The sequence below is a fragment of the Cephus cinctus genome, unplaced genomic scaffold (assembly GCF_000341935.2).
Source record: "Cephus cinctus unplaced genomic scaffold, Ccin1 Ccin1_scaffold0717, whole genome shotgun sequence".
Taxonomy (NCBI): domain Eukaryota; kingdom Metazoa; phylum Arthropoda; class Insecta; order Hymenoptera; family Cephidae; genus Cephus; species Cephus cinctus.
Genome location: NW_014333336.1, coordinates 25,674 through 48,938, shown reverse-complemented (window position 1 = coordinate 48,938; position 23,265 = coordinate 25,674). Strand labels below are relative to the sequence as shown.

The 23,265-nt window shown below is 33.7% G+C and overlaps 4 protein-coding genes and 1 long non-coding RNA gene across 22 annotated transcripts in view; 3 read left to right on the top strand and 2 right to left on the bottom strand.

Moving 5' to 3' along the window:
* The first annotated feature begins 33 nt into the window (after positions 1–33).
* On the top strand, positions 34–4,676 carry LOC107270300 (synaptic vesicle glycoprotein 2B). 4 transcript variants are annotated; one of them, XM_015745184.2, is made up of 13 exons: positions 34–203; positions 1,142–1,171; positions 1,485–1,544; positions 1,623–1,784; positions 1,888–2,050; positions 2,131–2,252; positions 2,350–2,594; positions 2,714–2,871; positions 2,991–3,174; positions 3,264–3,378; positions 3,467–3,626; positions 3,864–3,991; positions 4,197–4,676. In XM_015745184.2, exons 1-13 carry the CDS (start codon positions 179–181, stop codon positions 4,280–4,282), a joined length of 1,638 nt encoding a protein of 545 aa, XP_015600670.1. In that variant the 5' UTR covers positions 34–178; the 3' UTR covers positions 4,283–4,676. The 4 variants fall into 4 exon arrangements, with proteins under 4 accessions (XP_015600670.1, XP_024943449.1, XP_015600671.1 ...); XM_025087681.1 differs by having other exon boundaries at positions 1,103–1,171; XM_015745185.2 differs by lacking the exon at positions 1,142–1,171.
* Positions 3,876–9,393, bottom strand: LOC107270301 (synaptic vesicle glycoprotein 2B-like). Of its 3 annotated transcripts, none has more exons than XM_015745186.2 (13): positions 8,030–9,393; positions 7,592–7,654; positions 7,354–7,515; positions 7,088–7,250; positions 6,907–7,028; positions 6,564–6,808; positions 6,300–6,475; positions 6,019–6,193; positions 5,782–5,896; positions 5,473–5,632; positions 5,248–5,375; positions 4,895–4,947; positions 3,876–4,030 (listed from the first exon to the last, which is right to left on the bottom strand). In XM_015745186.2, the coding sequence occupies exons 1-12, from the start codon at positions 8,115–8,117 to the stop codon at positions 4,895–4,897; spliced, it is 1,650 nt and encodes a 549-aa protein (XP_015600672.1). In that variant the 5' UTR covers positions 8,118–9,393; the 3' UTR covers positions 3,876–4,030. The 3 variants fall into 3 exon arrangements, with proteins under 3 accessions (XP_015600672.1, XP_015600675.1, XP_015600674.1); XM_015745188.2 differs by lacking the exon at positions 3,876–4,030 and adding an exon at positions 4,671–4,812; XM_015745189.2 differs by lacking the exons at positions 7,592–7,654; positions 8,030–9,393 and having other exon boundaries at positions 7,317–7,439.
* A 1,240-nt stretch (positions 9,394–10,633) lies between these two features.
* On the top strand, positions 10,634–14,525 carry LOC107270309 (sorting nexin-4). Of its 2 annotated transcripts, none has more exons than XM_025087686.1 (10): positions 10,634–11,031; positions 11,787–11,893; positions 11,998–12,214; positions 12,458–12,563; positions 12,657–12,766; positions 13,071–13,208; positions 13,289–13,499; positions 13,650–13,743; positions 13,827–13,941; positions 14,169–14,525. In XM_025087686.1, exons 1-10 carry the CDS (start codon positions 10,954–10,956, stop codon positions 14,217–14,219), a joined length of 1,227 nt encoding a protein of 408 aa, XP_024943454.1. In that variant the 5' UTR covers positions 10,634–10,953; the 3' UTR covers positions 14,220–14,525. The 2 variants fall into 2 exon arrangements, with proteins under 2 accessions (XP_024943454.1, XP_015600691.1); XM_015745205.2 differs by having other exon boundaries at positions 10,651–11,031; positions 13,611–13,743.
* On the bottom strand, positions 14,517–18,375 carry LOC107270311. Its single transcript, XR_001538302.2, has 2 exons — positions 18,243–18,375; positions 14,517–16,750 (listed from the first exon to the last, which is right to left on the bottom strand). It is a non-coding gene; the product is annotated as an uncharacterized LOC107270311 (long non-coding RNA).
* Positions 14,683–23,265, top strand: part of LOC107270308 (pyrokinin-1 receptor) — a 30,556-nt gene continuing 21,973 nt past the window's right edge. For 4 of the 12 annotated variants that reach the window (XR_003060495.1, XR_003060487.1, XM_025087685.1 and 1 more), the window contains exons 1-6: positions 18,876–18,979; positions 20,371–20,471; positions 20,576–20,804; positions 20,964–21,098; positions 21,221–21,452; positions 21,530–21,858. The gene's annotated coding sequence lies outside the window, so the exon portion shown is untranslated. The other 8 variants (XR_003060489.1, XR_003060494.1, XR_003060493.1 and 5 more) reach the window with 8 other exon arrangements.

Here is a 23,265-nt window from a genome sequence, read left to right as displayed (position 1 = left end):
AATCTATCATTTGTCGAGCGTGACATTCCCGCGTTGCAGTTAATGTTGACGAAGTGTGCACTTGGTTAAGCGAACCCGGGAACTTCGAATTTTAAAAGCGATTTTTGTGATTCCGCCCGGACGGATAATTTTGACGTGAACTACGGAAAAGTAGTGACGTCACAATAAAGGATATTTGATGAATTCACCGAAAGATCACGAAGGCAAGTTATTTCATCGATTTTATAATTTAGTTCGATTTATTCATCGTCGCTGTGAAGTTTACGTAAAGTTATGTCATTCCGGTTGATAACAATAAGAAAAACTGCAGCACCTCGTACAGGATTGTTTCGATCGTATTTGTTAATAATCTTTTGATTTTTACAATATATATGAAAAATTTTTCATCCTTCTATTTATCACTAGTGACAACATTTTCTTATATTGCTCGTGGCGAGTTAATCTCTAAAAATAATAATTGGATCAACTGTGTTTCGCGAAGTGATAACATTATTTGATATGTTCAAGTAAACATGAATTTTACTATAAAAAATTTTTAAAAATTTACTTTGAAATAAAATCGCGTGTGGTGACAATTACGTAATCGTACGTTATATACCTATTGTTATAAAATATATAATTTTTGCACATGGGATGAGTGATGAATTTGTTAATTTTTTTTTTTAATTAATGTAAAGTGTAATTAATTTCTTACTGCTCGAATTCCAATAACAATATTAATTATCATCAATGAATCTATATGCGATCAATTTATCATTTAATGGAAAGGTATCTAAAAATTGCAAAAAAATTCAGTTTGAAATTCTAAGAATTTTCTATTCAAATTTAATTCGTCCCGCCATTACACTCGGAAGGATTCAAAACGTACGTGTAAATATACAACAGAAATTACAACGTGTTTGGTTTGGTGTGGAAAATATTGAGAGAAAAAAAAGTTTCTAATACATTTGAGTCTACCGTTGGAAGTTTAATAAGGCCGAAGTAGTCAGTATCGATAGCTGTTTCGTACAGTTAAGTTCAATTTGTTAAAAGATTTTTTATCCTTGTTAATTAGTCTTACCTATTATGTATAAGTCTCTTAAAAATTATAAATTATTGCCAGATGTAAAAAACAACGATCTCTATACTATTTCTTTACCAGATAGTGTTAAGAAGCCTGACGGAGGTGAAGGTAAGATCACGTTTCTCTTAGTTAATTAACAAAAGATAGAGTGTAAAAGTTTTAGAAATGTTGCACGAAAAAAATAAAAATTGGAATAAAATAATAAATTGCAATACTTTGCATTAATTTGGATTTAAGCAAAAATTTTTTAAAATATTAATGACGTGAGATATAACTTAATATACGTTATAAAACTTTGGAAAAATATTTATTTCATTTTGTTTTTATACGAATTTTTAATTATTTAATTGATATTTGAAAATTCAACGAATTATTTCCATTCTGATTTAATTATTTCATATGGCTTTGTTGTGATTTAAAGGTCAAAACCAAAAGGCGGATGAACGTTCGGTAGATTTCGAACGAGCGATAACACTCGCTGGTAACTGACATCATTAATATTATCTTAATTTTGATTAATTGATAATTAATAAAAAATTTTATTATTTTTTTTTAATAGGATATGGAAAGTTTAATTATCTACTGCTATTGGCGATCGTGCCTGCGGGTTGGGCAAGCGTCTACAATTCCACCGTAATGTCCTACGTTTTACCATCGGCAGAATGTGATTTGGAATTGACTATGTTTGATAAAGGTCTTTTAAATTCTATGGTGTTTGCAGGTAATGTTTTATAGAAATTTTTAAATATTTTATTGATAAAAGATCGTATCGTGTTAGATTGAACAATGAAATTTGGATGATTACCAACAAAATATTATTTCAGGAATGATTAGCAGTTCTTTCATATGGGGATTGACGACTGATACATTCGGCCGAAAAAATACTTTATTTTATGGCTATTTATGTGATGGCATATTTAACGTAGCCAGTATATTCTCTAGAGCATCGTGGATACTGATTCTCTTCAAGTTCCTGAGTGGCGTTATGTAAATAACAAATAATAATTGATATTTAAAAAAATATTTTTAATGAATAATTAAATTATTATATTATTTTAACATTACAGAATATCGGGTCCCTTCGCCTCCCTAATGTCTTACCTGGCTGAAATTCATGGCGAAGAGCACCGATCGCGAACTTATATGTGGCTAGGTGTTTTCTTTTCCCTTGGGAACATATCGGTACCTTGTGCGTTATTTATATCTTTGAATAGAACAATTTCTTATATTCGAAACATCAAATATAATGGATCGTTCTTTTTTAAATGATACTTGCGGTTCAACAGGTATCGCATGGCTGATTATACCTCAGGATTGGCAATTGAATATCTTTGACGGCTTCGTCGTTCTCAATTCTTGGAGGATTTTTCTTGCAATCTCTTCAATACCATCGTTTGCCGCTTGTCTGGCCATATCCTTCTTTCCAGAAAGTCCACGCTTCCTCATATCCAAATGTCGGCTGCAAGAAGCTCTCGAGGTCTTTAAGAAAATCTACGCCATGAATACTGGAAAACATCCTGACACGTATCCGGTATTTGCATTTGTCTTCTTAATAATATGCAGTCGTTGATTTTAGCTTCTTCTTTTAGTTGTAGTCAGCTAATGATTTGATATTTGATTTTTGAATATCAGTGTTATATTTTTGTCTAGGTGAAATCGCTCGCTGAGGAAACGTCGATGGAAGCATCAGGAAAGAGTTTCGTGCATATGATGCGTTGCGGTTGGCGACAAACCAAACCTTTATTTGCAGCACCAAATATTTCAAAACTCATATTAATATCTTCAATTCAGTTTGGTGCTACTTTGGGGTACGTTCTTGAAAATCTTAGTCCCATTAATTATCCTTTTTGTGGAACACACAGCATCTATATAGTTATTCATCAAATATCTGGTATGAAAAATAAATAATCAAAATAATCATTTTCAGATCAAATTCTTTACGTTTATGGATGCCACAATTATTTGCCATGATAGAAACATATCAAAGTATGCATCCTCTTGAAAGTAGTGGTTCTTACCCATCGGTATGTTACATGTTGGATAAAACAAACTATCGACCACAAAGTAACATTACAATTGGATCTACGAACAATCCAAATACTTGCACTGAGGTTTGTTTTAATATATAGTTCTGTAGTATAATTAAAAATATATTAAGAAATATTATCCAAGTAAAACTATTTCATTTTTTAATTTTCAGATGGTTCTGGATTCCACAGTTTATATAAATTCTATGGTTATTGCTCTTACAGGAGTTATAGGATATACTATGGCTGGTACATTGATAAATGCTGTAGGGAAGAAGAAACTTATGGGTAATTTTTGTATTATTTAATATAATATGTTAATCATTTATATTATCGTTTTTTTCATATAACGAGATATACGTTTTATATTCTTCAGTATTTTGCTTCGCCTTGGCTGGTTCATGCTGTGGAATTCTTTACTGGGCTGAAGACTCTAATGGTATTTTAGGACTTTCTTCAGTTTTCGTAGCCATGGCCAGTATTGGCGGTGCAACTGTAGTCAATGTTATAGTTGACAATTTTCCAACATATCTCAGGTACATAATTAATTATATAAAAGTTTGATATTAATTCAATAGAACTATAAATACTTGATATAATTTTAACATTGAACATGTTAACTTATAATTTAAGTTTAAAGTTTAATATTAACATTTGTATAAAATAAATATTGATGTTATAATAATCATAAAATTATAGTAACATTACACTTAAAATATGAAATTTCTATAAATGTAAATCATAAAATTTAAATTATGAATATTCCTTTCCAGAACTATGGCAGTCAGTGTAACCATGGTAATTGGCAGATTCGGAGCTGTTATAGGAAATTTATTATTTCCTATTTTATTAAATATAGGTTGTTTAGGACCTTTCATAATGATTGGCTCCGCATGTCTCGGTATGTACATACAAAGCAATACCATAATACAGCATACGCCTGTAAAAAATTATTCATTTTTAAAATCGAGTGCACCAATTTAGAACAAAAATATGTATATCACTTGATAAATTAAAAATTCTTCGATTCTTTGACATTATCAATAATATAGACCGAATAACTGAAAGACTGATGTGACTTAGAAAAAAACATTCTTTTGTTTTAGCCTGTGCACTGCTTGTTCTCTTCTTACCTACGCATAGTAGTTCTACAAAAAAAGCAGTAAGCGACGAAGGTACGGAAAAAAAATAAAAATGCAAAAACCCTTAGTGCAAAATATTATACAGAATTACGTCGAGTAACGAACATAAGATTGTTGTAAATAATACATTTTAACACAGATAGGCATACCAAGCGAATATCGTTCCCTTATTATTATTGTTATTTTCACAAGCAGATATTCGCAAACTGAAAATTGTTACCTCTCTCGTTAATGGTAATTATTTGTTTGCGTGTACATTGTTGTAATATATAACGCACATACGCGTTTGATATTAGATTTTTTGTATTATTTATGGAACTCGCATTCTCGTGACCAACGATACACATAGTGCTTAATTAACTATGGCTCAATCATACCTCATAAAACTTACATGAAATAAATGTTTATATTATTTATACATCATAATAAAAATATATTACTATATTTAGAAAGTTTTTAATTAAATGCATATTGTATGTTATCAATTATTATGACATAGAACAAATATCCTATTAATGCTCTATAAATATAATGGATGAAATCTAATATTTTATCTTGACCTCTTTTTTGGTATTACGTTCTAATAAATTAGAAAAAAAAAGTTGATAGAACCGAAGTTGATTATACAATAGAAATTAAAGAGATTCATTATTATATCTTACCTATACAAGTATTCCAGATGGTTTTGGGATGAAGATAGCAATCAAAAGGCATACTGAAAAAAAAAGTGAGACATGAAAATCTTTAATAAGAAAAATTAGTACAAAGAAACGCACAAAGCCACTTCTGGTTTCTAAACATAATATTTAACTTGTATCATGTGAATATTCACTAATTCTTAAGTCAATATTTATAACTGTAATATCCATAAAGATTAAAATCTTCCGATCAAACAAAAATCGAGACTTCAAAATTATTTAGAAACTAAAAACTTTATGGATCTCACAAGCGATGATATTTAGAATAAGTTAACAAACTGACAATGTAATCTCGAAAAACTTTTTTAAATACTTACAAGCTAGATAACCTCCAATGGTCGAAAAAGGTACGTAACATCCTAGATTCAGAAGAATAGGGAATACAAGATTTCCACTAACCGCACCAAGCCGTCCGATCATCATAACAAGAGAGATTGCTAAAGTTCTGAAAGAAGTAATAGTAATTCATTATATCTTTATGCACCTTAATATTCATCAACAAATTAAAAATCCTCATCAATATTAATACTTCAGTAACAAACCTGAGAGACGTAGGCATCAATTCAACCAAAATACTAGTAATCGTGAGAGTTGTTATATTCGAAAAGGAAACAGTTAATGCGGAGAGAGCCAAAACCACATCAGAGTTGGGTGACAAGTAGAATACGAAGAAACCCAGAGACGAGAAGAAGAAGGAGATCACTAGTAAGAAACAAAAATATTTCCTAAATAAATATCTTAATAAGAATAATATTATTTCAGAATTAAAATTACCATAGTTACTTAAAATAGTTTGAAGTGAATAAATTGAAAAATTTGTTTATATTTAATCCCTTTGCCAATATACATACTCATAAGAATCTTCCTGCTGATTTTATTAATTGCCACGCTTGAAAGCAAATACAAAATTACTGATGTTGCCGAAACAATCAGAGAGTTTATATATACCGCGTCTGGAACCGGAACCTGTAACATTCACATATACTTAAATTGAATGGAATAAAGTACAAAAAATATAAATTTTTTCATGAAACTTTTAAATCTGTGTAAAAAAATAAAAATTATTCAATTAAAAACAATGACCTTACCGGTACGCATATATCTGATGTATTTGCATCATTTACACGGTTGTTGCTTAAACTCGTCATGTTGTTCACGGCGTCGCAAAAAGTACCTGAACCAACTTCTGGATCGGACTGCATACTCTGATAATTTTCCATTACAGTGAACAATTGAGGTAACCAGAGACGCAATGTGTTCAAGCTAGAAAAAATGTATAGATCCTTACGTGAGCCTGACAAATAAAATGAATTCAAACGAGCAATGCTCAATAATTAATTCAGCGCTGAATAAATAAATTGATACCAACCCCAAAATGCTACCAAATTGCAAAACTGCAATAAGCATAAAAGACTTGAAATACGGTTTCCTAAATAGCAGCGACATTTGCACCAATCGATTGTAAGTCTTTTGCCAAAAATTCGGATTCCTTAGCTTGTTATCGTTAAGTTTCTTAGCAAAATCCTCCTGTCGTAGCACCTTGACCTTTCATAAGAAGCGAAGGATTCATAGATAAGGAATATCTAAGTATAATTTTTTGTATCGGGGAACGAACGAAAATATGAAAAGTTACTGGAAACATTTCCGGCGGATTTCCAGTATTCAACGAATACATCCATCGGAAGACTTTCAGCGCCTCCTCGTTCTTTCCCTGTGTCATCAGGAATTTTGGACTTTCCGGGAAATACAACACTGTCAAGGAAGCAATGAAGCAAGGAAGACCACTCAAGAACAGGAAGAGACGCCAGGAATTGTAGACAAAGGCTCCATCGAGTAATTCGAAAGACCAACCCTGAGGTATGACGATCCAAGCTACACCTGATACGATAAAATAAATTAAAAAATATATATATATACATCAATTCCATCACGCATGGCCGTATTTAAATTTTGGAAAATTTCAATTTTATACTTACACGGCAAGACGAATTGGGCTGACGCATTAAAGAGTCCTATCAGTAAAAGAGCACGTGATCGATATTTCTCACTATGATATTCCGCAACGAAGGTCATGTTTATTGCGAATGGACCATTCACACTGTAAATATAATACATATGAGTCCTTAGAATTTCTTATCAACGTGTTAGTATACTTACATAAAGCCACTGAAAAATTTGAAAGTCAGCAGAACATAGAAGGATTGCGAAGTGCTGATGAGGAAGTTGCAAAGTGCATCCAATATTAGGCCGTACAGCAACAGAGGGCGCCGTCCAATTGTGTCAGCCCAATATCCCCATACACATGCGCTGGACATCATTCCTGGATAAATTTTTATTAATTAACCTCAAAAATAATACGACGATCGTAGCTCTCATATTTAATTACATTCAATGGTAATTTGCATTACGCAAGGTTTATCTACCGGCATATATTATAGCGTTTAGTAGCCCTTTATGAAACAATGTCATTCCTAAATCACATTCTGCATACGGAAGTACGTAGGATATGCTTGTGGTATCGAATATACAGCCCCAAGCACATGGCATTATGGCTAAGTATAGCATTATGTTGAAACGGCCAAAGTCTAACAGAAAAATATTTCACGTGAGATTAAATTTCACATTTATGAAATCGGATATCAAGGTTGTTCATTGACTCACCAGTAAGAGCTATGGCGGAGTCAAAGTCATATGCATGATCAGTTGGAGAATGTTCTTCGGGAGCTGAAGAAGAATGATGCATTAAGGTCAATGATAAAAATTAAAATATAATTCAGTTCAGATTAACTGGTACTCGATTGACCTGGTCAAGGTAACCAAATAAATTCGTATGTGACCCAACAGGCTTATTCTTAAAAATTGAATGCACTTGTTAGTTATTATTTACGACAAACCTAGATTATGCCTTATCTCAGTTTTATTTATATTTACCAACAAAAATATACGATTTGTCCACAAGATCAGTTTTTATTCCCCGGGGCCATTTACTTATGGCTAACAGTGTGAAGAAGTCCCGTAAATTTTAAACTACATTGTTATTCATTCTATGCAAGGGGCTTATATTATTTATAAATCATAAGCTCGATTCCCAGCACTCACCTGATAATCCGCGATCTACATTATCATCCGACAAAGTGATCGCGAAGACTTCCGTCTTATTATTTCCTGATTTTTCAATGTTTTTCATTGTTGCGAAGTCTAAACACGATTATACAATTAACTATTAACTCTATAAGTTTATCACTGTATCTCATTATATCTTTATAGTGTTACAGCATACTGAGCGTTCCATACAAGGGACCAATCTTATATACAGTCCTTCTGCCACTGATAAGTCTCGGTTTGGATCAACTCTTCACGCGCAAGCATGACGTAAAACCATTTTCGTTTCACGCAGACCAGTCCCGCATTCTCGAATCGCGTTAATCGACCGTGTGAAATTTTTGTTCCTTGTTTAATACTCGTAACAGAATACCAACTGCATTCAAGCAAACAGTAAAATCATTACTGCATTATTCGCCAAATAGAATAGCAAGTAACCTTTCACCAATTAAAAGTCCAAATTTTTCCACGCAGTATGTCTATTGACAAACCTGTCAGTCATCAAGATTTATTAGAACAAAAGCGTCATGTTGTCTTCTTTGTTACCTCATTTATTCGTCCGTATCTGCAATACTGTGACGGCGTCAATTGTAAATGCCTAAACTAAAATGTTTGAAAAAATAGACTGTATAAAAACAGTACATATATCTTTCTGCGTAATAATATTGACGAGAATAACGCGCCGACGATCAGCTGGCTTTTCAGTTACGAACCTTCGTCGTGTCCTGATGCGTGAGACCAACCATGTGAGTTACAATAATTTTTCTCTTTTCGGGTAATTCTATGGAAATAGTGAAATACTTTGGCATAACGATATTGTAAGTATACGTGATAATGGGTTTTTTAGTTCTCAAGACAATTAGTAGCATTGACTGATGCATGATTGAGGTTAGAAATGTTCCTTACGGGTTTAAGTTGATTGATCAGTTCAGTTGCGAGAGAACTGGGAAAATTGCGTGATTAGTATTTTAACTGTGCACGGTAAATGATAATTAGTCATAGCTATAATTAACGTATTTGCGTGGATGTTAAATTCTCGTAGTCATTGCATGAGACGGTATCTCAAATTTATTATCTCCACGTGGTATATTATATGGTCGACATATAGTTGTACAGATACTGTAAATTTCAATCTTCAAATTATTTTTGAAAAGCGTTGCTATTTTTTCTTATGCAGTCAATATTATATTTTCATGGAGTATCGTGATATGATAAGACAAGATTATTTCTTTTATTTAACGCAAACATTTTTGTCCAGCAATATATGCGGGGATACAGTGTCAATAACACATGCTTTGTTTGTACAGACATAAATGTATTATATCCGTTTATGAAATCGTGTAAGTGATACTGAAAAATTTGAAGTGCAGATGAATCTCATATTGCTGAGTTTTTACATACGCTGCTGTAAATCCTCATAAATCACCTGTTAAAGAACTATGTGATATTTATTTCTTATGGGTTACATTTGGTAGTAATTTTTTTCCTGGTTCAATGATATGATTAATTCATTAGTTATTCAATCTTGCTGATGAAGATCATCATGTATAATATATAATCAATTGTGAAATGAAATAATTAATTTGTATATGTATATGCATATATTCACTGTATAATGTAAATTCGATTACACTCCTATAAATTTGTGGGACATAAATATTAAAGAAGTCGATTTGTGAAACACGATTCGCCTACATGTGGCAACCCGACGTACACAAGAGTACAGAAGTATAGAGCATGAATAAAACGATGACTGATTCTACATGCATATGTAGATCGTCGTAAAATTACTATATGTACAACTTAATGGCATAAAAGAAAAATTATTAAATGAATTTTAGACTGAACTTGAAAATTTTGTCTATAAAATTAAAAAAAAAGAAGTATAATACATTTTATTGGTATTAATTGTATATTTGATATATTCACAGGTCGATGAACCTCTTCGCCATATTGGCTAAACATTCTATTGATGTTACGGGCAAAGTTATATATCTATATTATAAAACTGCCACTCGTTGCAGCTTGTAGTACTGTATCTTAAAAGCCAATCAAGAAGTCTATTGAGGTTAATTAACTAGTTGGAATAGTTTCACTTAAAATTGTATCGTACTTAAGTTCCATTTATTACACAATTGCGTAATTAACTAGTTTTCAAAAATTTACATGTACACGTAACACTACATTTTGCACTGACATAAAAGGTATATAACTGACGATTAACTAACTTATCGATAAAAAAATTGTGCTCCCTTATTGGTTACATAATTACTTTTGATTCAGGAAAAAGATTAATTATCCTGTGAATAACTGAATCAAATAATTTATTATAAAGAAATATTAATTGTAACAATACTCATACACAGTCTCAGTGTCCTTAATCATTAATTAATATTGTCATCGATCCATTAATGAAAGAGTATTATACAAATCCTCCACTCGATATAAAATCCTCTTATCGTAATCCTAACAAAAGAATATTTCTCTGAAAAACAATCCACATATAGGTTCTTACAATCTCTTTGCCAATCACAGAAAACGCTATAATAAAATCTTCCAATTTAATTGTACAATTCTGAAGCAAATATTTTTCATCCTGTAACAGCAATGTTACTCTCTCTGTTTTCCTTCTGTATTCTCGTAAATACTCATCATCGGTGCAAGAACTTTTAAAGTCCTACGTAGTTCCTCTTTTAACCATACCGAGGCGCTATAATAATACAGTCGAGAAATCCTGGGAAGCCGACGACTTGACTAAGAGACTTCGAACGATTCGTGACCCGCATTGTATTAACGGGTGGGTGTCAATTGTCAGTTGAAGGTATAGTTCGCGATGTCACGTATTATGTTGTGCAGTTCCTCGGTTTGGTGGTAGTCGTGTTGATTGACACAATTATAAAGCAAAGAACCGCGCCCAAATCATGGAAGAAATCTTTCAAAATGGGAATTACGAGAGAGTGGCGAACGCCACTACAACGGATTCTGAGACACGAAAGGAGGTATGTATTGTATACCTATTGCACCAACTAAATCAATAACTTTCTCGTACATTTTGTACCCCGTTTGTCTATGGGGCAATATTACTATGCGTTTATTGTTTGTTAATAATTGTGTATCACTTACAATATGAAATCTTCAAGGATACATTCCGCTGAATTATTTCTGCGTGAATATTTTGTTCAAACGGCGGTAAGGTTACGCTCTAATTTACCAATCGAGCTTCAGAAAATTTTTTTAATCAATTTAAATTTGATCGTCTTGTCAATGATAAGCTGCAAATTTGATTTTAGAATATGTAATTAAAAAGTACCTTTTATTAAACATTCTGAAAGTTAGTTTAAATAAAATATATTTACAATAGTTTTCACAGATACTAGGATAGATCTTGTATTGTTTTTAGTATTCTGAAATAAAATATTTATTTTTGATTAGCATTACATACAGATTACATGAATGAATTGATTGATGTTTTGTACTTGTATATTTAATTACTGCTATGAAATGTTAGATGCTTCGTGTAACTAAACAAATGTATAACATTCATATACATTTTTATCAAGGCATGTCATGAGTTGTCAAGTAGATTAAAGATATGAACAGTAAAAAGTATTGACCATCTGTTGTTAATTCTATATGTATATCACTTACTACTAAAAATATATATGCCGAACATATATGAGATGTCGAAAAACTTTTTAGTCAACTGTTTGCTATCTATAATTCCAAGAGCTACATTGTGTATCAATTTTTTTAGGGTTCGCTGCTTGATCATATGGAGATTACTATAGTTGAAGCAGAAAAGCGAGCTAATGGGGCACTTAATATAAGGGAATTCTACACCGTCTACCTCATTGAAACTAAGTATGTTAACTATGCTATTTATACAACACTCATCTTTATCTTTACTAATGCATGCAACATTATTGATTAGTAAATTGAAAAATTATTTTTATTCACTTTTACAGAGTCACTGATCCAGATTTCAAAAGAGCATTAACCAGATTAAGCTCTCTATGGCGACGCTACACAGAGTTTGAATTACTTCGAGCGTACTTAGAAGTTTCATACCCATATATTGTTTTGCCACCTTTACCAGAGAAGAAAGTTCTTTATGCTTGGGAGAAGGTAGCTACTGACACATTCGATCCTGATTTCGTTGATCGTCGAAGAGCCGGTCTCGAGGTATGTCGAATAATCAGTGCTAATTTAATTAACATGAAAGCGATGACAGACTTAAATCATTTAAAGAAAATTTGCTGTCTTCTGTTATCTACCGACTTCCATCTTATTTAAATGTAAATAGTTTATCGCAAGAAAATATTTATTATATAGCAAAAGTATTTTTATGGTAGTTCTAATTACTTCAAACAGTTTATTGATAACTCTCTAATAATAGAGAATCTTTATATTAATTTTTCCTATTAGAATTTTTTGCTGCGAGTGGCCTCTCATCCTGTATTATCTCATGACGAGCACTTCATGGGATTCTTACAACAAGAGCATGGCTGGCGAGAAAGTATTAAGGAGACTGGTAGGTATTGATTAGTGTTTAGTAACCCTAAACAGAAAACGTCACAACAAGTAATTAACTCTAAGATACAAGTGTGAATTTGTTGATATTCAGGATATCGTGAGATAGCAGAATCTAAGTTAAAAGCCTTGAGCGTAGCAGTGAGATTAAAGAAACCAGACAAACGATTTGAAACTATCAAGAACTATGGGATTGAACTTCAGGTAAGCAACTAGTAAATAACTAGTTTGAGAGTTGCAATACCTATAACATATTAGAATCTTAGGAAATTATGGTCAAAGTTTTTCAGTAAGATATATATGTATACATTCTCCTACTACGTTCCACCATGTGTTCTATAAGATTAAAATATTTTTTAAACCTTTACTAATAAATAAATGACATTTAGAAAAGCACCGTTATATTTCCAAAGTTAAATACGTTGCTACTATTAATAATAGTACCATTACACAAATTTTACACGTCTTATTCTTTCTGATTACTCTATCATTATTTCATCTTTTTTAGAACAACTTGTGCAACCTTTTACGAGTACGTGCACGTCTCGTTGAGAAGCAATACGGTCTGTACAAACTGCACGCGAATTACGGTCGTGTGTTCAGTGAATGGAGTGCTATAGAAAAAGAAATGGGAGATGGCTTGCAGGTACTTTAAATCTTTTAGTATTGATATGAGGTCTCCTTAGGAAAATCGGGATCATGTACTTTACATAATTACTTCCTTAGAAATCAGGTCATTATTTGGATTCAATCGCAGCCAGTATAGACACCGCTCTTGAAGAAGAAGAGTTAATTGCTGATCAATTAAAAGAATGGTTGTTCGGTGCTTCAGCTTTGCAAGCTGTGGTGAAACGTAGGGAAGCTCTGCAATTGGCAAAAGACGAAGCACATGATGCACTTACAACTGCACACAAACAAATAGATCGACTTCAAACAGGTGCTTATTTATTTCAGTTGCCCTAATCATTCGAATTGCAAAAGTTGAAATGCAATAATTAAATTCCCTAAATGATGTATCGATTTTTATAACTTTATTCCACTTGTGTAGGTAAATTGGGTATTATGTATCGATTATTCGGTTCCGTAGAAACGGAAGAGGTTCGTGAATTGAAAATACTTCAATTAGAACAAAAAATTAATCAGAACGAGATAGCTGTTAAACGAGTGGATGAAGACTTGGAGTAAGTTCGTACATATATCAATGGAGAATTAGTAGCAAATATTCATGCGAATGCATAATCATCTTTTTTTTATTAATATCCAGGTCTTTTTCGATCAAAGCAATGGCAGATATCGATAGATTTCAACGGCAAAAGATAATTGATCTGAAAGAAACGCTAGCCGCTTATTGCATACTTCAGTTTAAACTCGCTCGAAAGGTATCTATCCCTATTCTTAAACAAAGATTGCATAAGCCTTTATACCAAGAATGAAAGTTACAAGGACGCACAAACTTATGTCTGTAACTGAATGGCATCGTTGTAGGTCACATCCATAGTTTCTCTCTCCTTATAATTTTTTTGTATTTCTAGTACTATTCAATTTTGTTGCTTCTTTATAGTATTGTTGTGCTTTATAAAACATCACTCATTCTTTTAAATTACAGGGACTTCAAACCTGGCAACACATTAAAGAATGTTTGGAGGCTATCCCGTAACTCAAGCAGAATTATGACATATGGACGGCGGTCTTCAGTGCAACCAATCAACACCGTAGAACAGTAATTGTTCCACGTCATACGATGTACATTCCTGCAGTTATAAAACTTACTGATATCGATGTACAAGATTATTTTTATTATTTAATATTATAATATATATGTATGTATGTATACATATATAGATATGAGAGCCACGTTGAACACGCATATATCAGATAGCACCGTATAGTATTTATATGTATTTCATTCTTTAATATAATATCTTGTTGTTTAATGAAGTTTATTAAAAGGAAATTCATGTCATGAGTGTTTTGTATTTTTTTCATCAATATTTTTCTACATATTTTTTTTTCAGATAGATAAGTGGGCGGTGGGAAAGAAGACGGAAACTTTCATGCTGAAGCTATGTTCGCTATAATCTCTAAAGTGGGTTAATCGGGGATATTTCTGCACCTTTGTATTTTCCAATAGTACCACTACCATGTCCCGAGTACATCGAACGCGAGAAGTTAACTCGGTGAAAACTTTAAATTTGGAGGTAGTGATGTTTTTCAATTGATTAAACGTCAACGCTCGATCATGAACAGTTTCCTTGTTAGGAAATGTATATCTATATATTTAGTACTTGCATTTTAACATGCGGTACTCCAAGGCGAAGACTGTTTAAAAATAGTTACTTAATATAAACAAGAAAATATAACTTCTTGAAAAGTTGTACTTGCTGTCTTACTAATCCCCATAGTCTGGGTTGCAACTTTGTAAACTTTGCGGTAATAGCGAGCACCAATATCAAAGTTCTTTCTTCCCGATGAGAATGTATCTAAGATAATTTACGTTTTCGATTTCGCTAGTTTTAAATAAGATCTGCTTCGCTGGTTTCCCTACTATTACAATAATTTCTCATTTTGAAATTATCGTGCTAAAATTTACCTCGTTTTCAGACTCGTTACTTTGTAGTCTTAATCTTATCACGTGTGTTCTACTTTTTACCATCCGATTCTTTAGAAAATTGGATAGTTTTGCACTCTTCGACTTACAAAATACTTGAATACGTATCACGTTATCATATTAATAGATTTTCACAAAAGAAATTATTAACACAATTAAACAGACGACTATTATCGCACAGCGGAACCCACTAAAGTGCATCTTTAAAATGCAAACACAATTCCTTAACCTTATTTGGAAATTTAACAGACTAGATGATTGTCCTGGTACAGGTCCTTATTCTGTTAATTTTTGAATTATTGCCCAAGCATGAGAAACTATTCGTGAATATTCATGAAAATATGTAACACATGTGTTATTTCGAGCTCAGTTGACTTCAGCCATATTTATGTGCAACAGTTATGAATTATGGGACTGTACGTACAAGTCATTAGCTATGCGATTCATGCAATTTGAAATTCCATTAGAAATCGTACACTGCTAGCAAATGCTAGTATTACAGTACAGTGGTGCGAATGAGATTTAATTGTTTAAACAAAGAAAATTCGCATATAATTTTTATTAATTGTGACTTGATTTCGTAAACGGTCACGAGGCGACTCCAGCTACCGATTCGGATAACGTTTCGGCTTTCTGGTTCCCTTCGAGTCGCCATCCTGATCAGAAGCCGCGTTCTCGAATCGATTTGTACAGTTAGGCCGATGCTCTCGGAAAATTCGTTATTATTCAGTTGAGGTCGCGGTACTCAAATATGCCGTGAAGAAATAGTCTCGAAGTACCGAGTCACCCGGCAGAGCAGAGTACCCGACGGAGACGTCTCCACGGACCAGCAGAAGCCCGGGTGACATACCGGCGCCCCGCTGGAGATGGGCAAAGGGTTGTAGAGCAGGCGGAGATACAGTTTTGATAGGGTTAAGGGTAGTGGAGCAACGCCCTGACCCGGGTTAAGGATGTGGTGCTCAGCGACCGTGGAGTATATCCCGATTTGTTACGTACCGATTTGCTAAGAAATGCTCTCGATTTAGTTTAAAAAGGAAGACTCAAAGGAAAGAATAATAGTTATTGGCTATAAGGGTCTCGACCAATCAGAATGATTAGTTCTCGAATTTAACTATTGTCAAATCAGTCATTCATCAGTCTGTCTTGGGACACCGATCGGGGTGCCTCGAGCTGCCTCGCGCTTACGGGCTATTTGTTTACAGTTTTTCTATCCGTGTTTCCTGTACGGTACAGGAAGTTCTCGCGTTGCTCTCGCTATATCCTGAAAATTCTATAGATTTTTCTGCGTGTGTTTCGGAAGTGCAGTGTTGTGCTATGGTGCAGTGGATACCTGAGTGAACAAGCTGAACCAGCTCCGGTGAGTACTCTCTATTTATGCTCTCAATATAATTGGTGGAGGAATTTCGATTTTACACCTTCGATTCGGTCTGTCACGTTCTCCATCAATTGCTCTCTGTATTCCGCACTATTTATCTGACGCTCACTCCGACCTTCTCTACCTCAACCTAGCAGCCTGAGTGCATTTCCGTTCGTGCATCCAGTTGACTTTGCTGATTTTACGTGACCCAAAAGACCAGCACCTACAAAATAGTTTCATACGTTTAAACTCGTCCACGTTAATTAATTTGGATTAATATATTATAAATTTCTTGATTCTTATTTTTAATTCTACTTGTATTTTACTTCTGACAACAATTTAGTAAATTATTTAATAATAATACCAAACTTATACGTTTTATTAAATAGCAATTGGTACAGGGAACAAATACAGTGCTACGTGTATACAATTACATGTAATTTCTCATTCGCTTGCATAACTTCAATAGAGCAGCGCTGCTACATTGAGGTTATGTATCCGAATGGAAAATCACAACATGCATATTACGTGTATCATTGTGTTTACTGAGTATAGTAATTAAACGCCATTATATATCACGGGATATAAACTATTGTAAATGGTTTTGCTGCATTTTGATTGCGCACGAAGAAACTATATGGTGAAGTTGAATAAAATTAAAAACAGCTAATTCACGATTGTGTAGAATAAAATATTACGGTAACTCTGTATTATCCGTTGCACAGGCACCGTCAGTTTATTTTTTGTATCCTTATAATTCTTATCAATGGAATCAATTTTTAAGTTCATATTCCTTACGTCGTAAGCATTTAAAAATTATGGTCGTACCTATTTCATTTGACCAAAGGAAAATTAATTTTTGTGGCTAAAAAATTTAACTTAATTTTCTTTTAGGCTCAGTGCCAAATCTTTATTTCTTTTCTTTCTGGTGGGAATTCGGGGCGAAAATCTCAAGGTGAACGTCAGCTTTAAAAGCTCTCGAGAGACTTTATCGCATATAAGCTCGATGCGTGACTATTGGTAAATTCTAGAATTACATCAAACGCAACTTTAACCAAAATGATTATTAAGTATTATCAGAATATCATCTTATTCCGACTATGCGATATACATATTTGTGCCTGTTTTCAAATTTTAAGTAAGTACATTGTAAATGGAATTATAGTTGTAGCAGCTGTTAATCTGATCGTAATATGATTATTTTTTAATGATTAGAAGTGACCATGTTATTACTGTAGGTAAGGCTATCATATTTACAAAATTGCCAAAGCCGAATATAGTCCGAATTTTTTAGGCAGCAACAAGATTAGGATTATTTAATTTTGTTCCCTCACCATGTTACATTCAATTGCCATATAATTACGGTAAGTGCTGTGGCTGCTGTGGCGCAATTTTACTCCGCATTTAAAAAGCATTGAGTCGGGGTGACGTGATCACCCCGCGCGACTTATACCGGGTCAATTAGCCTTTACTGTAACGTCAAGGACGATAGATCGAAAATTAATATTTGTAATTACGTAAATTTAAGCATTTTATCCTATTACCATACTAAGTAATGATAACTCCACTAATGCTAATATTTGGGGTATAAAACAACACAAAACATTGATTCTTACATGTGCACAAAAATGTACAAAAATCTGAATAAGATTATCGCTGGTAACGAGTAAGAAGAATCTATAAATTTTCTGTCAATAATATTGCAATTACGTTACCTTTCAGTTGTGTCTGATTCGACGTCACGATTTACCGAAAATAGCAACCGATAGAGAAATTTGGGGTTAGGTGTGACGTAGGCGGTTTAAATGGATTTTCTGGAGCCAGATTTGGGATAGGGTCAGAACGGTCACGATCATCTGGTATCGATATCTGGAAATCCACTTTGTGAAAATGAAAATACGTTGGCAGCTCGTAGATGCTAGCCGGTTAGTACGCGTCTTTCTGCAGATAAGGAGGTCGACAAGCCAACAACGCTGTATTTTATTTATAGTTGTCGCAATCTCGCTGGAAAGCCGAATCACGTGACTTAATGTTATTTTTCAAAGTGAGTTCAGAAGTACCTTTGGTCTTTCTTCCTGTGTCAGAGTTTCACGATCAAAATTATACTACTTGTCAAGCACTCGTTAAGAGGTTAGATTAGCTCAGAAAGAAAAACACGCTCTTGATTCGCTCGTTCTGTTTGTCCTTTCTTGAAAAACTCACTCGTTTGCATCATGCAGAAGTACATAATTTACAAGATGTCTTAAGATTAAAAAGAAGACTGCTATCTCCAGTTTGTTGTACAATAATCCGATTTCTCGCTGCAAGGAATCGCGCGAATATGATTCGTCCATGTAACTCCCGCCACTGTTCCTACATTCGATAACTCGATGAATATCGAATGAACGCCGTTGTCTCGATTCTTTCCATCGCCGCGAATCTTCACTGGGATTCTACTTCACCACTCTCGAAGGTAATTGTCGGCAGTTTGTATGCAATATGACGACGTTGCTCTGATTACTTTGTTCACCCTTGAATTCGCTGCTTTGTGGGTATTTCTATACTATGGTCGAAAGTTTCGGCGTCCCGGCACGTAGTATAGAATGAATTTCTATGAGCCATCATGCTACCCTGTGCTACGTACGACATACTATACAGAGCCAGGAGTACCAAATGAGGTTGCTGAAACTAGCTGGCCGTGAGTGGTGAATTGTGTACCGTTGGAATATTACTGCCTATCATACATGTGCATGTGTCATATTGTCATATAGTCATATAAACAACGCATTGACGATTTTAAGTGTTTCTAAAATTGCATACCAACTGGTAATTATAAGTACTGATATGTGGATGGTAAACTTTTAAGAAGTACTCGAATATATAGCTCACTTCAATTCGGTATAAGGTATAGGAAATTTTATAACTAAATGAGTAAACTTTAATAACACCTGTGGCAGCGGAAAATTGTTTTGCAACTACTGCAACGTCGTCGTGGCACTTATGTTAATTGTATAATTTATTCAGAAAATCCAACCTGATACAATTCATTCCCGCTAATTCACCTTAAAATTATGTCGTGACAACCCCTATTTTTGTATTTTTCATTTATCGATTATCAAGCAGATGCAAAAGTAATACTGCATTCAGGGCAATTCCTATAAAGTTTTATATTGTTTAATCCGTTTGAATGAAAAATAAAATTATTCCGATAACTTTGCTTCCAAGACGGTAACTCAAGGTATCTCCTAGCTGTTGAATAAGAGAAATTTCTATACTGAATAAGTAAATCAATTAAGTAAATATAGTTTGAAATTAATCAAAAATATTTTGAAAATATTTTATCAACTATTCTTATCTTACTTGAGAAACGAAACGAAAAGCAGTTGTAAGATATTTTTTTTCATTTTCGTCCTTACCAGCAAAGAAAATTCACGTAAACTCTTCAACAATTTCCTTTGCTCCTCTCAGCAAGTTTTTCCATTTTTGTCCGGAAAATCACTCTGATTATTTTAAGCCGCACTGATAAACTAAAGAAAACTTTTGAAAAATCCTACCTATATGCATAATCGCATAATAAAAAAGCTCGATAAAATTTGCTCCTCGAATCATCTAATTGCATATCTAATTACAGTCTTCCTGTATAATTATCATACTTCCTTTTTAGATTTATATTATATCCAATAGTTTTTAATTAATTAAGTAGAAAATTCATCTGCAACTAATGCATCATGTCCGAATAACTTTTTTATACTATATTGCCATATCCAAGTCCACCTTTCACCGTTTCACAAATTGACCACGTTGATTGGCTGTACTGTCGCCATAGTAATTTCGAAGTAACTCGCCCGACAATGATACTTTCAGTTTATCACTTCATTTTCATTGAATGAAATGAGATGCGAGATGCGACCTGGATTCCCGATCCTTATGAGATTATGGAAGTAAATTCCACGTATTACGAGGGGGTGAGTCAATTTCTGTATTTTTATTTTCAAATCACCTATAGGATAAACGATGTTTCCGGCCAACCCTTAAAATAATAAAAGATGTATGTATTTCTTTTCTCCAGTTGTCAACGTCAATGTCAATAAATTAAGTTCGCACGCTTGAACCGACGCCTAATTAAACTGCTTAACGAACGACGAAATTTTCAAGCCCAAAGAACAAGGGTGGATTCTGGATGCTACGAAATCCCTAGGCACGTATAAATATACCTGGTGGGTTCCAACGGCTTGCTAACGCTTTATTGTCCCTGACTGGCTCGCCTTGGTTTGATATCCTGAAAATGACAGGACAAGGTAAACCGAATCTTCGCCTTTAGCTGTTAACTTGGGGACAGTGTTAAACGAGAAAAAATTAAATGACGAATTTTGAGAAGGGGTTCCAAATGAATACGCTACCTAAATCATTTGTCATGACGATTGTAACTGCAAATCCTAATTCTTTTTTTCTTCGAGGATCATTCTCTTGGTGTTCGTTATATTTTTAATGGATGTCGATAAGCAGACACAAAATGACTATTCGGATCCCAACTCGATGCCTACCACAATTTCTCTACGAGTAAATTTTAAGAGGTCTCAATTTCCATACAGGTGAGTAAGAATCGACAGTAACTACATGGAATTTAATAGACCCTTCTCTACGCAGAGTATAGGCACAGGGTGCGCCGAATAAAGTATTCAATTATTCTCCTAAAAATAGCTATATATTTCAGATGTCAAGAAGAATGCCATGTGGCCGTTGTAATTCATGGAGAGTCACACCTCGATCAGCGTCGGTAACGAGGGTTCTCAATTTACTCTTCTTTATCGACAGGGCGAGCAACTACTCGATCGGTAAACGCGAGATGGCTTAATTGAAGCCATTATCTCTTTACTGTTGGGCCTATCGGTTAAATATTCAACCCGGCATATGCTTAAGCTTCGACGAATGAACGAAACATCCTGGTAGGTTTGGTAAACTGCGCGGAAAGTAATTTGTTGCCTGAAATTCACGGGGAGAATATATTTTCATTTAATTCCAGAACAGTTCTTGCAACGAGCTTCTTCGATGCGATTTATCCATTTAAAGCAGCGCTCGGCTACTGCTAATGAAATTTTCAAGCGAGCACTGCATTTTTTTTCCATCGAACATTAACGTAACGCAGAAGGATGACCTATCGAGCGAAAGCCAGTTGCACTGCGCTTTAGAGAGACGGTCTTACGCAACATGAATTTATGTGATTCTTCTTGAACGTCACACGTTCAATTTAAACGAACAATTATGGCAGATTATAGGAAAAAAGCACAAATTTCATTGTCAACTGACATAACTGGTATTGCTATATCAACGTTGACATCATGCTTCATTTATGTAAGATAAATCAATTTCTTTTCTTCGACGTATTCATCTTAAGAACAGAGAGAGTATCGTAACGGGAATGTAATTAATTTATCCAATTTTCCGTAACATCCCCAATTGACCCAATAAATTCAACTCCCGATATGATCACAGATAAACGGGATATTATTTCCTCGAGCAATTTCTGTATCCCTGAGTTCAATGTAATCGCTTGAGAAAGTTCTCCGATTTCTTTCCCAAATTCCAGACCAGGAACGCATAATAATTATCCTTCTATATACAATTACAAAGTAACTTCTCCCAATCACGAATATCTTGCAACGATAAAAATTGAACTGGTACGCTTTTAGGATTATAAATTCGCAAATATCAATAATATATTGCCCAGTCAATTTTTGAGAGTGGTAAAATTTTTTTTTTAAATCCAACTGTTCTACGATTAAAAAATCAATGACCAATATACTCATATCTCTTGGAATAATTTTTCTCTGTCAACGAATTTGCAAAATAAACTATCGTTCGTTTACTCATCTTATCGACTACTTATATTCTTCCCTTATCAGTACTGCTCCATAAAGGATGACGTGTCAATATCCAATCGATTTCACGCTACACTCTGATAATTTGAAAGTGCAATATATCTTGTCATGTATAGTTACTATATTGAACCAGATGATCATTCGACAGAAAGACCAGATGCTTGTCAAACAAAAATGGCGTTTACGTACAATAGAATTTTCATATTAAATTGAGTGATGGTTTTGGATAAAAATAATGCAGTTTCAGGATATTTCAATTTTCAAAATTTTTTTTTCAACTTTATTTCAAGTATCTCATCATAGACCGTACAAAACGTTCAACTTTATCGAAATGGGTTTGAAATTTTTTTTATTATAATTTTACCTCAATTTCATTAGCAATATTATAAATTATTTAAATTAACGTCATGAACACGAAAGTTTATTCCTGCGCAGCTTACTGGAACACACGTGCGCGATGAATTTATAATTTGTCTTTTACCGCTACTTCTGTTGACGTAGAGCAACTTGACTCACAGAGAATTTTGAGGCTCTAATTAACCACTTGGACTCGTACATTAAAGGTCTGTAAGTTGTTTCTGCAACAAATACCATTTCCTTCATTCAACTTTATCGCAGCTTTATTACTGTTGTGCTTTTAGCCAGCAATACTATCACGTATGCATACTACAGTTTAGCTTACTGAAATACGTGTTGCGCGTGCAAGACACTTAAGGATCAGTCTCTGTCGAAACTTTTAATGTGGTCATCGAGAAGCGTACGCGAGTAACGTAGAAAAAGAAATATTTTTTCTCCCCCTCAAAGCTCTTAAAGTATTCCCGCTGCGAAGGTGCGTTTTTTTCTAGGTGCTTAAGTGGAGTTCCAAATACACTCGAGCATA

Bases quoted from the DNA above. Each gene is read 5' to 3' on its own strand.
- LOC107270309 (XM_015745205.2), top strand. From the start codon at position 10,954: ATGGAAGAAATCTTTCAAAATGGGAATTACGAGAGAGTGGCGAACGCC. The intron at 11,894-11,997 runs GTATGTTAACTA...TCACTTTTACAG, and splicing joins GTCTACCTCATTGAAACTAA to AGTCACTGATCCAGATTTCA. The intron at 12,564-12,656 runs GTAGGTATTGAT...GTTGATATTCAG, and splicing joins AGAAAGTATTAAGGAGACTG to GATATCGTGAGATAGCAGAA.
- LOC107270301 (XM_015745186.2), bottom strand. From the start codon at position 8,117: ATGAAAAACATTGAAAAATCAGGAAATAATAAGACGGAAGTCTTCGCG. The intron at 6,476-6,563 runs GTAACTTTTCAT...TTCTTATGAAAG, and splicing joins ATCCGCCGGAAATGTTTCCA to GTCAAGGTGCTACGACAGGA. The intron at 5,897-6,018 runs GTAAGGTCATTG...TGAATGTTACAG, and splicing joins CATCAGATATATGCGTACCG to GTTCCGGTTCCAGACGCGGT.
- LOC107270300 (XM_015745183.2), top strand. From the start codon at position 1,066: ATGTATAAGTCTCTTAAAAATTATAAATTATTGCCAGATGTAAAAAAC. The intron at 1,172-1,484 runs GTAAGATCACGT...TGTGATTTAAAG, and splicing joins GAAGCCTGACGGAGGTGAAG to GTCAAAACCAAAAGGCGGAT. The intron at 2,253-2,349 runs GTGCGTTATTTA...GCGGTTCAACAG, and splicing joins TGGGAACATATCGGTACCTT to GTATCGCATGGCTGATTATA.